At 45.3% G+C, this 13,217-nt stretch overlaps 1 protein-coding gene across 1 annotated transcript in view; it reads left to right on the top strand.

Moving 5' to 3' along the window:
• Positions 1-13,217, top strand: part of slc4a8 (solute carrier family 4 member 8) — a gene marked incomplete at both ends in the record, with an annotated part of 112,502 nt that overhangs the window by 74,774 nt on the left and 24,511 nt on the right. The window contains 9 exons of the mRNA XM_084315607.1: positions 688-845; positions 1,056-1,143; positions 1,317-1,463; positions 1,680-1,783; positions 2,679-2,853; positions 3,964-4,097; positions 4,557-4,802; positions 7,832-7,937; positions 11,650-11,811. Coding sequence (XP_084171733.1) covers positions 688-845; positions 1,056-1,143; positions 1,317-1,463; positions 1,680-1,783; positions 2,679-2,853; positions 3,964-4,097; positions 4,557-4,802; positions 7,832-7,937; positions 11,650-11,811 — 1,320 coding nt within the window. The remainder of the gene's footprint in view (positions 1-687; positions 846-1,055; positions 1,144-1,316; positions 1,464-1,679; positions 1,784-2,678; positions 2,854-3,963; positions 4,098-4,556; positions 4,803-7,831; positions 7,938-11,649; positions 11,812-13,217) is intronic.

Genomic DNA, 13,217 nt, shown 5'->3' with positions numbered 1-13,217 from the left:
AACAGAGGGAGGGGGGTTATCCGGGGAGAGACACAGGGATTGCCGGGGGGGGAGTTCGGTTCCTTGATGGAGAGAGGAGAAAAATAACGCCGGTTAGGTAAAAAGAACAAACACTGGGGAAAACTAAATAACGAAGCAGGGTAGAATCCAACACGAGACATACTGTATACGAAGACTTGAAGATACTTTAGTCTGACTAACCACACATGATCAGTACGATCAAGCACGGAGCGACAGACTGTCGGGCTTCTTAAACGGCTGGTGTCTCTGCCTCCGGGTACGCCCAGCTGCTCCGAATTGCACCTGATTAGGCTCGACAAGTTGTGACGAGGTGGGAGTCACAACATGTTATTTATATTCCATATAATCACTTGTTACACTGTATATTGTTATGCACTTTACTGTGACCGTTGCACTCTGGTTAGATGCCAACTTATTTCCGTTGTACTGTACTTGTCACATTGAATTCACAATAGATGACGGCGCACCCATTGCCTTTTGATTTAAACACAGGTTTGTTTTGTATACATCCTGCTTCTATCGTTCACAGTGAATGTAGTTACATCACAACATGATGATATATATAAAGACAGCCGATATATACCCTCTGCTGTCAGCAGCCGACAGCATACGTCTAGTCAAACGTATTGATCCATTGATCCATTGATCTTCCTGTGGCCTCCTCAGGTGGACATGCACTTCATGAAGAAGATCCCGGAGGGCGCGGAGGCATCTAACGTGTTGGTGGGAGAGCTGGACTTCCTGGAGAGGCCGATCGTGGCCTTCGTCCGCCTGTCCCCCGCCGTCCTGCTGTCTGGCCTCACCGAGGTCCCCATACCCACCAGGTACAACGCACATCTGTTATCGGCTACAGTGACTCCCTCAAAAACAACTTGCACTCTCTCCGGCGGTGGCTGAGAGTGCGTCGCTAAAAATAGTCCCCACTTTAAAGGACAAATATAGTCACAGAGAACTGTTTAGGAATGATGATCCAACTGCAAAATCCTTAAAGCTTATCCTTAAAGCTACGATTTTGTCTGCTACCAAAACTCCAGGTTCTTGTTCATTTTACTGGGCCCGGATGGAAAAGCTCAGCAATACCACGAAATTGGACGCTCCATGGCGACCATCATGACTGATGAGGTAAGAGGCTCTCTGCTGACGAAAAAACGAGGCTCTCAAAAATACTGAAGGGAGTCTACTGCTCGCACTATTCAACCTAGATATATTAAGCACTCTTTTTATGAAAACACAGACACATCTTCCGTCTCTCTGAAGCTCGTTTCCTCTCCTGTCTCTCCCTCCTTGTGGCCCAGATCTTCCATGACGTAGCGTACAAGGCAAAGGACCGCAGTGACCTGCTGGCCGGAATAGATGAGTTCCTGGACCAGGTGACTGTCCTGCCACCAGGGGAGTGGGACCCCTCCATCCGCATTGAGCCCCCCAAGAATGTCCCCTCTCAGGTAAACCCATCGGCCGGCCTTTTCAGTATAGGAGGCCCCCCCCCCAGGACCACTGTGATACACCGGATCAGACTTTAACTTGAGACGGATGTCTGATTTGATGCAGTCACTGAATCTGTAGTATTGCGTGTGTTGGTAATAGTATAGTATTTTAATCTACAGCAATTATTGATTGGCTTCTGGCTGTTGCTGTGCTTTGTGATTGGCTGTGTGTAGGAGAAGAGGAAGACGCCAGGGGGGGTTCCCAATGGCACAGCCTGCCAAGTGGAGGAGGAACTCCATGCCGAGCACCACGGGCCAGAGCTGCAGAGGACTGGCAGGTAAAGCTGCAAACCCACTGTGTTTGTCCGAGGAAAGCGACGTTGTGATTGGAGGATCAGGAAAAGACGGCGGGGCTTGAGATCAAGGTCAATTATTTTGTCTGTGGTAGGCGGAGCCTATCCGAGGACATTATGCATTCAGTAGTGAATGTGTGTGGGTGTGTGAATCCAATCCATGCAATATCTCGCAAACTATAGGGCCGATCTGCGGTCGGGTGGCGTAGCGGAGATTGTGCTCGTCACCCCGGAGTCAGCATTGCCTGCGGCTTGGGCCGATCGTCATACTAACTCGTTTGGCTGAGTTAGCGGGAGGGAAGTCGTGGGTGGTAAATGTAATCTGGCGTTGTGGACAGCGACGCCTACAGGTCAGGTCTGGGCGCCTGCTCAGCGAAAGACAGGAAGTGGTGAAGGCAGCGTGACCTCCCACGCATTACGCTTCACCAATGAGAGTCCTCGCTGCCAGGTGAAAAGAGAGCCGCTGGCTGTCTCCGCATGTGTCGGAGGAAGCATGTGGTAGACTTCAGGGTTCCCTTGTACCGACCAGTAGGGGGAACATGCGCACAACGACCAGGTAGGGGAGGGGGGGAATTGGCATAACGACAAAAAATTGGGATGGGAGGAAAAACATAGAAAATCAGAAAAAGAGGATTAAAAGAAATATATATATATAGGGCCGATCTGCCTGTGCTTTGGTGTAGAAAATTACAGAGGCACAAGGATGTGTTTCACATCAGGCAACAGGAAGTATTTGGGGGGGAATTCATTTCCAGCGTTCTCCATTGACTTACATGTAGTCCTTTGTGTAGTTGTGGTACACCTTTTTACCACCAGAGGGCTCCAATGAGCACCCATTCTAGTTTCTACTGTGCCTGATTCTCTACCTTTTTCATGTCAGGTTGTTCGGCGGTTTGATCCTGGACATCAAGAGGAAATTCCCTTTCTATCTGAGTGACTATAAAGACGGGATGAGTCTCCAGTGTGTGGCCTCCTTCCTCTTCTTGTACTGTGCCTGCATGTCCCCCGTCATCACCTTCGGAGGGCTGCTGGGGGAAGCTACTGAGGGACGCATAGTAAGAGCACTGACTGTACACACTGTACACAATACAGGGTTCCTATCAGGACGCATAGTAAGAGCACTGACTGTACACACTGTACACAATACAGGGTTCCTATCAGGACGCATAGTAAGAGCACTGACTGTACACACTGTACACAATACAGGGTTCCTATCAGGACGCATAGTAAGAGCACTGACTGTACATACCTAATCACACCCTTTCACTACCACACTACAGAGGGTTAACCCTTTCACTACCACACTAAAAAGGGTTAACCCTTTCACTACCACACTACAGAAGGTTAACCATTTCACTACCACACTACAGAATGTTAACACTTTCACTACCACACTACAGATGGTTAACCCTTTCACTACCACACCACAGAAGGTTAACCCTTTCACTACCACACCACAGAAGGTTAACCCTTTCATTGCCACACTACAGAAGGTTAACACTTTCACTACCACACTACAGACGGTTAAAGGAGCATTTTGCCAAAGTTTCTAACCTGAAGCCTATCGTTCTGTGGTGAGGAGAACATTGGACATAAAACATAATTGGACATAAAACCTACCAACGTGTTCGGTGTCTCGAGACCTCGGGCACATCGCTCCCGCCTGGATGATGTCACCTGGAGGAGAGCAGACCTCTGCTGAACTACAGGACACAATTTACTTCATCTTCTCTTGAGTTCCTTGAAAATAGTTCAGGAAATAGGCAACTAGAGGTATTTTCTCCTCTGGGTGATGTCACCCGGCGGGGGAATTCAGGTTTACGTTTATTTTGTTTATTTTGTTTTACCCAGGGACAGTGCACATTAATCAACATCTTTAGTTTCCACATCAATGTAAATGTGCCAGAATTTGCTAATGAGCTAGTTTTCATCTGTAGTCCCTGCCTACCATGCATGTCTTTATGGTCTGTTAAGGATCGACAAAATGCCTCATACAGAGTTTCAGTGTCAGTTCAGGCAGGATCTTTAATCTTACTGACGAGAGTGTCCCTGACCGACATGAAGAGTTTAAAATGGTGTCGCTACATCATAGACGTTACGGACTGTAAACTGATGAATGTACAGACCCAGACACACTCACTGTGTTCCAACGGTGTGTGTCCTAGAGTGCTATTGAGTCTCTGCTGGGGGCGTCCATGACGGGAGTGGCCTACTCTCTGTTTGCCGGTCAGCCCCTCACCATCCTGGGCAGCACAGGCCCCGTGCTCGTCTTTGAAAAGATCCTCTTCAAGTTCTGCAAGTAAGAATCCTCTGTGCATCTCTGTGTAACATTTTGGTAATTGGTAATTGCTACGTGCTGCTACGTTCTATTACTTTTCACAATTCATCTTCTTCCATTGCCACCTTTCTCCTTATTTCCTCTCCTTTCCTCTCCTCTCATCTCCTCTCCCTTCCTCTCCTCTCCTTTCCTTTCCTCTCCTCTCCCTTCCTCTCCTCTCCTCTCCTCATCTGTTACTCTGTCACTCGTTTTCTACTTTATTTCTCTTTTATTCTTTATTTTAGCATTAAAGTTAAAGATTAAACATTTTTAATAATTCTAGTTTAAGTCTATATTTTGTGATTCCGTGTGGAGGGGGGACTAGCAAAGTAAGATTTTCATTGTACGGTGTAACTTCTCTGTTAACTGTGCATATGACAAGATAAATAAACATCTTGAATGTCCTCTCATCTCTTTCCTCTCTCTTCATATCCGTATCAGGGACTATGACCTGTCCTACCTGTCTCTGAGGACCTGTATTGGCCTGTGGACGGCCTTCCTGTGTCTGCTGTTGGTGGCCACAGACGCCAGCTCCCTGGTGTGTTACATCACACGCTTCACAGAGGAGGCCTTCGCTGCCCTCATCTGCCTCATCTTCATCTACGAGGCCCTGGAGAAGCTCATCCACCTGGGAGAGATCTACCCCATCAACACGCACAGCAACCTGGACAGACTCACGCTGGCGTTGTGCGTACAACACTGTCCACTCCGTTTTATTTATTACTCTCACTCTCCTGTGCATGGTTTTTCAGAGAGCTCCTCAGACTCTATTAAAGCAGCATTCGGCTACTACGGAAATAACAGGTTTATTTTAGGGGGAACGTCTGTTCCTACAGCCCTATAGGATATATAATAATATAATATAATATATTGATAAAATTATTATTATTTATTATTCTCCTAAATTATTATAAATTATTATGTTCCCACAGCTCTATATTCCCACAGCCCTATGTTCCTACAGCCCTATGTTCCCACAGCTCTATATTCCCACAGCCCTATGTTCCTACAGCCCTATGTTCCCACAGCTCTATATTCCCACAGCCCTATGTTCCCACAGCCCTATGTTCCTACAGCCCTATGTTCCTACAGCCCTATGTTCCCACAGCCCTATGTTCCCACAGCCCTATGTTCCCATAGCCCTATGTTCCCACAGCCCTATGTTCCTACAGCCCTATGTTCCTACAGCCCTATGTTCCCACAGCCCTATGTTCCTACAGCCCTATGTTCCTACAGCCCTATGTTCCCACAGCCCTATGTTCCCACAGCCCTATGTTCCCACAGCCCTATGTTCCCACTATGTTCCTACAGCCCTATGTTCCCACAGCCCTATGTTCCCACTATGTTCTCACAGCCCTATGTTCCCACAGCCCTATGTTCCCACTATGTTCTCACAGCCATATGTTCCCACAGCCCTATGTTCCCACTATGTTCCTACAGCCCTATGTTCTAGGGCTGACCCCTATTAGTCGATTAGTCGACTAATCGGTCGAAAGGAGCCGTAGTCAACTAGCCAACCTCTTAGTCGAATACAAAAAAATATAAATTATAATATAAATTTTTAATTTGAATTTTTTTATCATTCTTTCCAAAAGAAAAGAGGCCTAGAAGCATGGCTAACGCTAATGGCACACATGCCAGAGGCTAACTGCCTACGAAAACAGGCACAGAGGCACTGAAAGAGGATTTCACCCATCTAATGAACACACTAGACTAGACAAATATCAAGATGTATCCATCAGTGGACCAATTGCATGCTTTTGCAGAGGACAAGAAGCCTGCAGTCGACTCCTTCAGACATTAAGCACCCCCCACAGCCCAAATGGAATGATACAAAAAAAAATTAAAAATTATTTAAAAAAAAAATATATATAAAAAATATTAGGCTACTCTTTTTTTTTTTTTTTTTTTACCAATAGTCGACTAACGGCAAATTTTGGCCAATCATAGTCGACCATCCAAATCCTTAGTCGGGGACAGCCCTACTATGTTCCCACAATGTTCCCACAGCCCTATCATAGGGCCGGCCTCACTGGATGTTGGAGAGAGGACAGAGCAAGATAACTGATCAGCTGAGACAACTCGTGAAGTAAATTTTAGAGTTGTAAGTGTTCACTAGCTAACTTACCTAATCTTTAAATGGCTTTAAATCTTTAAAGTTATTTGACTATCCAGTGATTTTGTAGTTACTGCAATTCTTTATACCCCTTTTCTCTAAAACAGATCAAGATTGAACAAGATATTGAGAAGTACAATTTCACATTTGAAATGTATTTTTAGTTACTGCGGTTAGCTTTAAAGTAGATACACATAGAAACATTCATTTATAGAAGCAACCCACTTGGTTAGTAAGACCATCATATTGTGAATTTTGACACAAAGCCGGGAATAAATAAAAAATAAGTAAATACATGACAATAAACAGAGCTGGTTGAAGCTGGTCAAGCTGATTAGGCCTGGGGGAAGAGGTGGCTACGCTGCCCATCTGTTTGGGTTAGGGTTGAAATCATCAATTTGCACAGGTTAAATGTAGCTTTTGTCATGACAGCAAGTTCCATCTGCTCTGGCTTGTAATAACATCTTGCCACCTCTCTTCAATAAACCATCAGCTTTTACCATCACCACCTGTGTCCCGGTGTCGGAGAGCCCCTAGTAAAGCCACTGTCACAAGGGCCCTTTGAGGAAACAAGCTATAATAATTACGGTTAAGGCGGCTGGGTAGTGCAGTGGACTAAGCACTTGCCTACCACTGCAGAGACTCTGGGATCGAATCCAGCTGTCAGCAGTACCTCCGGCTTGGTCAGCCGTCCCTACTAACACAATTGGCAGTGTTAGTGGGTGGGAAGCCGGTGGGGTGTGTGTCCTGGTCGTTGTAAACTGCGACTCCTACTGGTCGGTCGGGGCGCCTGTTCAGCAGGGAGGGGATCTGGGGGAGATAGTGTGAACCTCATTACGTTCCCCCAGTGAAACTCCTCGCTGTCAGGTGAAAAGAAGCGGCTGGCGACTCCACATGTATCGGAGGAGGCATGTGGTAGTTCTACACCTTCGCCAGGGCGACAGTGGGGCAATGCAGAAAGTAGAAAAATACAGAAAGCCCAAAAATAAAATTATAAATAAATAAATAATTACGGTTTATATCCCAGAAATGACCATATCGGGGATATTATCCAATATTGGATAACATGATATTGGTCTGGTGAGACACGGTTGGTCAGCCTGCCCGCTATACCTATGAACGAGATGTGATCGTTTTCTCGCACGTGGGGTAAACAACTACGCAGCTACGCAGACCGCCAAAGCACAGATAATTCACTCTGCAGAAAGTCTGCATGCAAAGACGTTCATGGGGAACGTATTGAAAAAAACACAGAGGCAGCACCGCCCGCGGCCAGCAGGCGCCACAATTACACATTATCGCATTATTATAAACAGGACTCGATACAAGATTAAATTACTTGACAGGGATTTGTTTTTGCAGTGTAGTATCATTCAAGTAATACAGCATGTGAGCTCAGATAATGTAATATAATGTATATTTAGATAATGTAATTTCCAGTTGGTTCAGCCGTACCGTGATTCATTCCAATCCATCACTCTCTCTCACTCTCTCTCTCTCTCTCTCTCTCTCTCTCCTCTCTCTCTCTCTCTCTCTCTCTCTCTCTCTCTCTCTCTCTCTCTCTCTCTCTCTCTCTCTCTCTCTCTCTGTATGTGCGTAGTTGTAAGTGTGCAGAGCCTGACAACCCCACTAACAAGACCTTGGACCTGTGGAGTGAAAGAAATATCACAGCCTCCGCTGTGCCCTGGTCCAACCTCACTGTCAAGGTAACCCAGACACGCACGCACACACTCACACGCATGCACGCACAGACTCACACGCATGCACGCACACACTCACACTCACACGCATGCACGCACACACTCACACTCACACGCATGCACGCATGCACTCACACACACACACACACTCACAGGAAACCAGTGACACGTAGTTCACTGAGCCATGATATCTTTCCATCCATTTCCTATCATCCAAATCTGATCGCAGCTGTTTAGTAGACCTCAGACACACACACACGCGCGTCATTCTGAACGTCAAGGTAACACTCAAGTTCAAGTTCAAGTTTTGTTTTATTTGTCACATATAAGGTACATTATAGTGAAATGCTTGGTTCTGTATGACCCTCCTGAGATTGTGCGTTATACAGTAATAGGGTAAAATAGTAAAAGACCAAACACTATACAAAATAATATACAAAACTAAAATGTACAAAATGCTAAATTCTAAAATGAGGTAGAAGATGTACTAAAATGATGTAGAAGATGTACTAAAATGAGGTAGAAGAGCTACTAAAATGAGGTAGAAGAACTACTAAAATGAGGTAGAAGAGGTACTAAAATGAGGTAGAAGAGCTACTAAAATGAGGTAGAAGAGCTACTAAAATGAGGTAGGAGATGTACTAAATGAGGTAGAAGAGGTACTAAATGAGGTAGAAGAGGTACTAAAATGAGGTAGAAGATGTACTAAAATGAGGTAGGAGATGTACTAAAATGAGGTAGGAGATGTACTAAAATGAGGTAGAAGATGTACTAAATGAGGTAGAAGAGGTACTAAAATGAGGTAGAAGAGCTACTAAAATGAGGTAGAAGAGGTACTAAAATGAGGTAGAAGATGTACTAAATGAGGTAGAAGAGGTACTAAAATGAGGTAGAAGATGTACTAAAATGAGGTAGAAGAGGTACTAAAATGAGGTAGAAGAGGTACTAAAATGAGGTAGAAGATGTACTAAATGAGGTAGAAGAGGTACTAAAATGAGGTAGAAGATGTACTAAATGAGGTAGAAGAGGTACTAAAATGAGGTAGAAGATGTACTAAATGAGGTAGAAGAGGTACTAAATGAGGTAGAAGAGGTACTAAATGAGGTAGAAGAGGTACTAAATGAGGTAGAAGAGGTACTAAAATGAGGTAGAAGATGTACTAAATGAGGTAGAAGAGGTACTAAAGGAGGTAGAAGAGGTACTAAAATGAGGTAGAAGATGTACTAAATGAGGTAGAAGAGGTACTAAATGAGGTAGAAGAGCTACTAAATGAGGTAGAAGAGGTACTAAATGAGGTAGAAGAGGTACTAAAATGAGGTAGAAGATGTACTAAATGAGGTAGAAGAGGTACTAAAGGAGGTAGAAGAGGTACTAAATGAGGTAGAAGAGGTACTAAAATGAGGTACTGTGGAAGAGGGACTAAAATGAAGTAGAAGAGGTACTAAATTAGGTAGAAGAGGTACTAAAATGAGGTACTATAGAAGAGGTACTATAATGAGGAACTAAAATGAGGTAAAAGAGGTAGACAAATTGGTAGAAGAGGAACTAAAATGAGGTAAAAGAGGTAGACAAATTGGTAGAAGAGGTACTAAAATGAGGTAGAAGGGGTACTAAAATGCGCTACTAAAATGAGGTAGAAGAGGTACTAAAATTATGTAAAAGAGGTACTAAAACGAGGTAGAAGAGGTACTAAAATTATGTAGAAGGGCTACACATTAACAAAGCACAAAACACCATACAGTCAACCAACCTCCTCATCTTCTCTTGAACCACTCAGGAAACAGTGATAATGACCTTTCGATCGATGTCGAGCATATTATTACAAGGCACAGAAAACAGAGTAGCCTGGTACTGTGTTATCTGGTGTCTATAGAAAATAGAAGAATAGAGTGTACTGTGCACACTAGAGAAGGCCCCCGAGGACATTTATCTGCATTACTGCGGTGTGACGTTTCCAGTGTTGGCGCTGCTGGTCTTCAGACAGGTGGACACATCACGACCGTCACGTGGTGGTGATGCCTATAAATGGACTACAACGTATGACGTATATCATGCCACTTAGGGTACCTGGTGTATACTGCGTGTATACTGCACCTTGTGTATACTGTTTACTTCTACTCATACTCATAGTATACATTCAGATTCAAATTATTTATTGCCCTATATATTGTATAATCTGAACCTTTGTTTATTTATTTTTTCAGATTTATTTTTCAGATCATTGTATTGCCTATATTTATGTATTTCTACTATTACCCTGCCCATACCTGTACCTCCCCTCTCCCATGCTGCTACAGTATAATGCCCACATTTCCCCAAGGGCATCAATAAAGTAATATCTTATCTTACTGATCATTATCTAGTGTTTAGATTTTTTTCTGTCCAGGACCTATTATTTATTGTTTGGATGTGCGTTCTGGTATCTACCCTTTAGCCCTTTTCCTGCCTAGCAAATAATTCAGCACATTGTCTCTCTCTGTCCTCCTCTACTTTCCTCTCATTCTCTCTGTCCTCCTCTGCTGTCCTCTCTCTGTCCTCCTCTACTGTCCTCTCTCTCTGTCCTCCTCTACTGTCCTCTCTCTCTGTCCTCCTCTGCTGTCCTCTCTCTCTGTCCTCCTCTACTGTCCTCTCTCTCTGTCCTCCTCTACTGTCCTCTCTCTCTGTCCTCCTCTACTGCCCTCTCTCTCTGTCCTCCTCTACTGTCCTCTCTCTCTGTCCTCCTCTACTGCCCTCTCTCTCTGTCCTCCTCTACTGCCCTCGCTCTCTGTCCTCCTCTGCTGTCCTCTCTCTCTGTCCTCCTCTACTGTCCTCTCTCTCTGTCCTCCTCTGCTGTCCTCTCTCTCTGTCCTCCTCTACTGTCCTCTCTCTCTGTCCTCCTCTACTGTCCTCTCTCTCTGTCCTCCTCTGCTGTCCTCTCTCTCTGTCCTCCTCTGCTGTCCTCTCTCTCTGTCCTCTGCTGTCCTCTCTCTCTCTGTCCTCCTCTGCTGTCCTCTCTCTCTCTGTCCTCCTCTGCTGTCCTCTCTCTCTCTGTCCTCCTCTGCTGCCCTCTCTATCTGTCCTCCTCTGCTGTCCTCTCTCTCTGTCCTCCTCTGCTGTCCTCTCTCTGTCCTCCTCTACTGTCCTCTCTCTCTGTCCTCCTCTGCTGTCCTCTCTCTCTGTCCTCCTCTGCTGTCCTCTCTCTCTCTGTCCTCCTCTGCTGTCCTCTCTCTCTGTCCTCCTCTGCTGTCCTCTCTATCTGTCCTCCTCTACTGTTCTCTCTCTCTGTCCTCCTCTGCTGTTCTCTCTGTCTGTCCTCCTCTACTGTTCTCTCTCTCTGTCCTCCTCTACTGTCCTCTCTCTCTCTGTCCTCCTCTACTGTCCTCTCTCTCTGTCCTCCTCTGCTGTCCTCTCTCTCTGTCCTCTCTCTCTGTCCTCCTCTACTGTCCTCTCTCTCTGTCCTCCTCTACTGTCCTCTCTCTCTGTCCTCCTCTGATGTCCTCTCTCTCTGTCCTCTCTCTCTGTCCTCTCTCTCTCTGTCCTCCTCTGCTGTCCTCTCTCTCTGTCCTCCTCTGCTGTTCTCTCTCTTTCTCTGTCCTCTGTTGTCTCTCTCTCTCTCTCTCTCTCTCTCTCTCTCTCTCTCTCTCTCTCTCTCTCTCTCTGTCTATTCTGTGTCAACCGGGGAAGCCTCCATGTGAGCACAACGTGTTAATTCATACAACAACATTATGAATGTCCTCAGGAGTGCATGGGTCTGCATGGCCAGTTTGTGGGGACGGCGTGTGGACACCACGGCCCCTACACCCCAGACGTCCTCTTCTGGTCGGCCATCTTGTTCTTTGCTACCTTCTTCATGTCAGCCTTCCTCAAGCAGTTCAAGACCAGCCGCTACTTCCCCACCAAGGTAACCAGCATCACAACACAACTTACAATCATTTAGCTGATCCAAGGCCACTTACAATCATTTAGCTGATCCAAGGCCACTTACAATCATTTAGCTGATCCAAGGCCACTTACAATCATTTAGCTGATCCAAGGCCACTTACAATCATTTAGCTGATCCAAGGCCCCTTACAATCATTTAGCTGATCCAAGGCCACTTACAATAATCTATCTGATCCAAGGCCACTTACAATCATTTAGCTGATCCAAGGCCACTTACAATCATTTAGCTGATCCAAGGCCACTTACAATCATTTAGCTGATCCAAGGCCACTTACAATCATTTAGCTGATCCAAGGCCACTTACAATCATTTAGCTGATCCAAGGCCACTTACAATCATTTAGCTGATCCAAGGCCACTTACAATCATTTAGCTGATCCAAGGCCACTTACAATAATCTATCTGATCCAAGGCCATTTACAATCATTTAGCTGATCCAAGGCCACTTACAAATTATGAACGACAACAAGTCAGCAGGAACTCAGGAAGGGTACAACTCTGGCAGCTAAGTGTAACTGAGGGGTACAATTCCCTGACTGTATTGATAAGTATGGTATCATTAAACCACTACCGCTTTATGTACTTTAATTACTGGCCATACAGTACATGATATATAAATATGATGAACACTTCCCACAATGAATCGGTTCCACACAAAGTGGTAATTAAGTATTTATTGCAGCAAAAGGTACATAATATACTTCTCTATTTTACTTTGGATGCGCTTATAAGGCAAAGGAATGTGCGTAGGCAAATCAATAATGAATGTCCATTCTCTGGTTACGCAGGAGGTAATTATACAACCTGAATCTTAGGGAATTATATCTATGGTACACTAGTAATATATAGCGGGAGATACTGGAAGGGTCCCCCCGGTTGTAAGCCAGCAGGGGTAGAGGATCTGTCGGTAGTAGAGAGTCTGGTCAACGATGACTAAGGAGACTCCAAGTACAGGAGACGGTGCAATAGTCTCTTGATCCACAGACGAATACAGCTGTTCTCCGTAGACTGTAGCTCCACAGTGAAGAAAGCTAGCCGGCCTCAGGCTCTCTGAGGCGCAGACTCGACGTGGCTCCTCACAGGGTAAATCCCACACGTGTAGGCGTCGGCGATTCTCCGCTCCATAAATCACAGAACCAAAACAAATATAATCCAGCCGCAAAGGGCTATGTAGTCGTCGGGTAGATTAATCCAGTGTACATGTCCACACGGTTCTCGTCTAGGTCTCCTCGGGTGAAAGCGCCATGAAAGCAGCCCAGCCTGGATAAGCACTCTAGCTGGTACGAGGAAGCGTTGGTGATGCTGGTCACTGTAGAACTTTAGCCGCACGATACACTATACACAAATAGACTATTACTGACTTAAT

The sequence above is a fragment of the Notolepis coatsorum genome (genome assembly GCF_963971535.1).
Source record: "Notolepis coatsorum genome assembly, chromosome: 6".
In the NCBI taxonomy this organism is placed as follows: Eukaryota; Metazoa; Chordata; class Actinopteri; order Aulopiformes; family Paralepididae; genus Notolepis; species Notolepis coatsorum.
The sequence above is the reverse complement of the archived record's forward strand: the minus strand, read 5'-3'. Positions and strand labels throughout refer to the sequence as shown.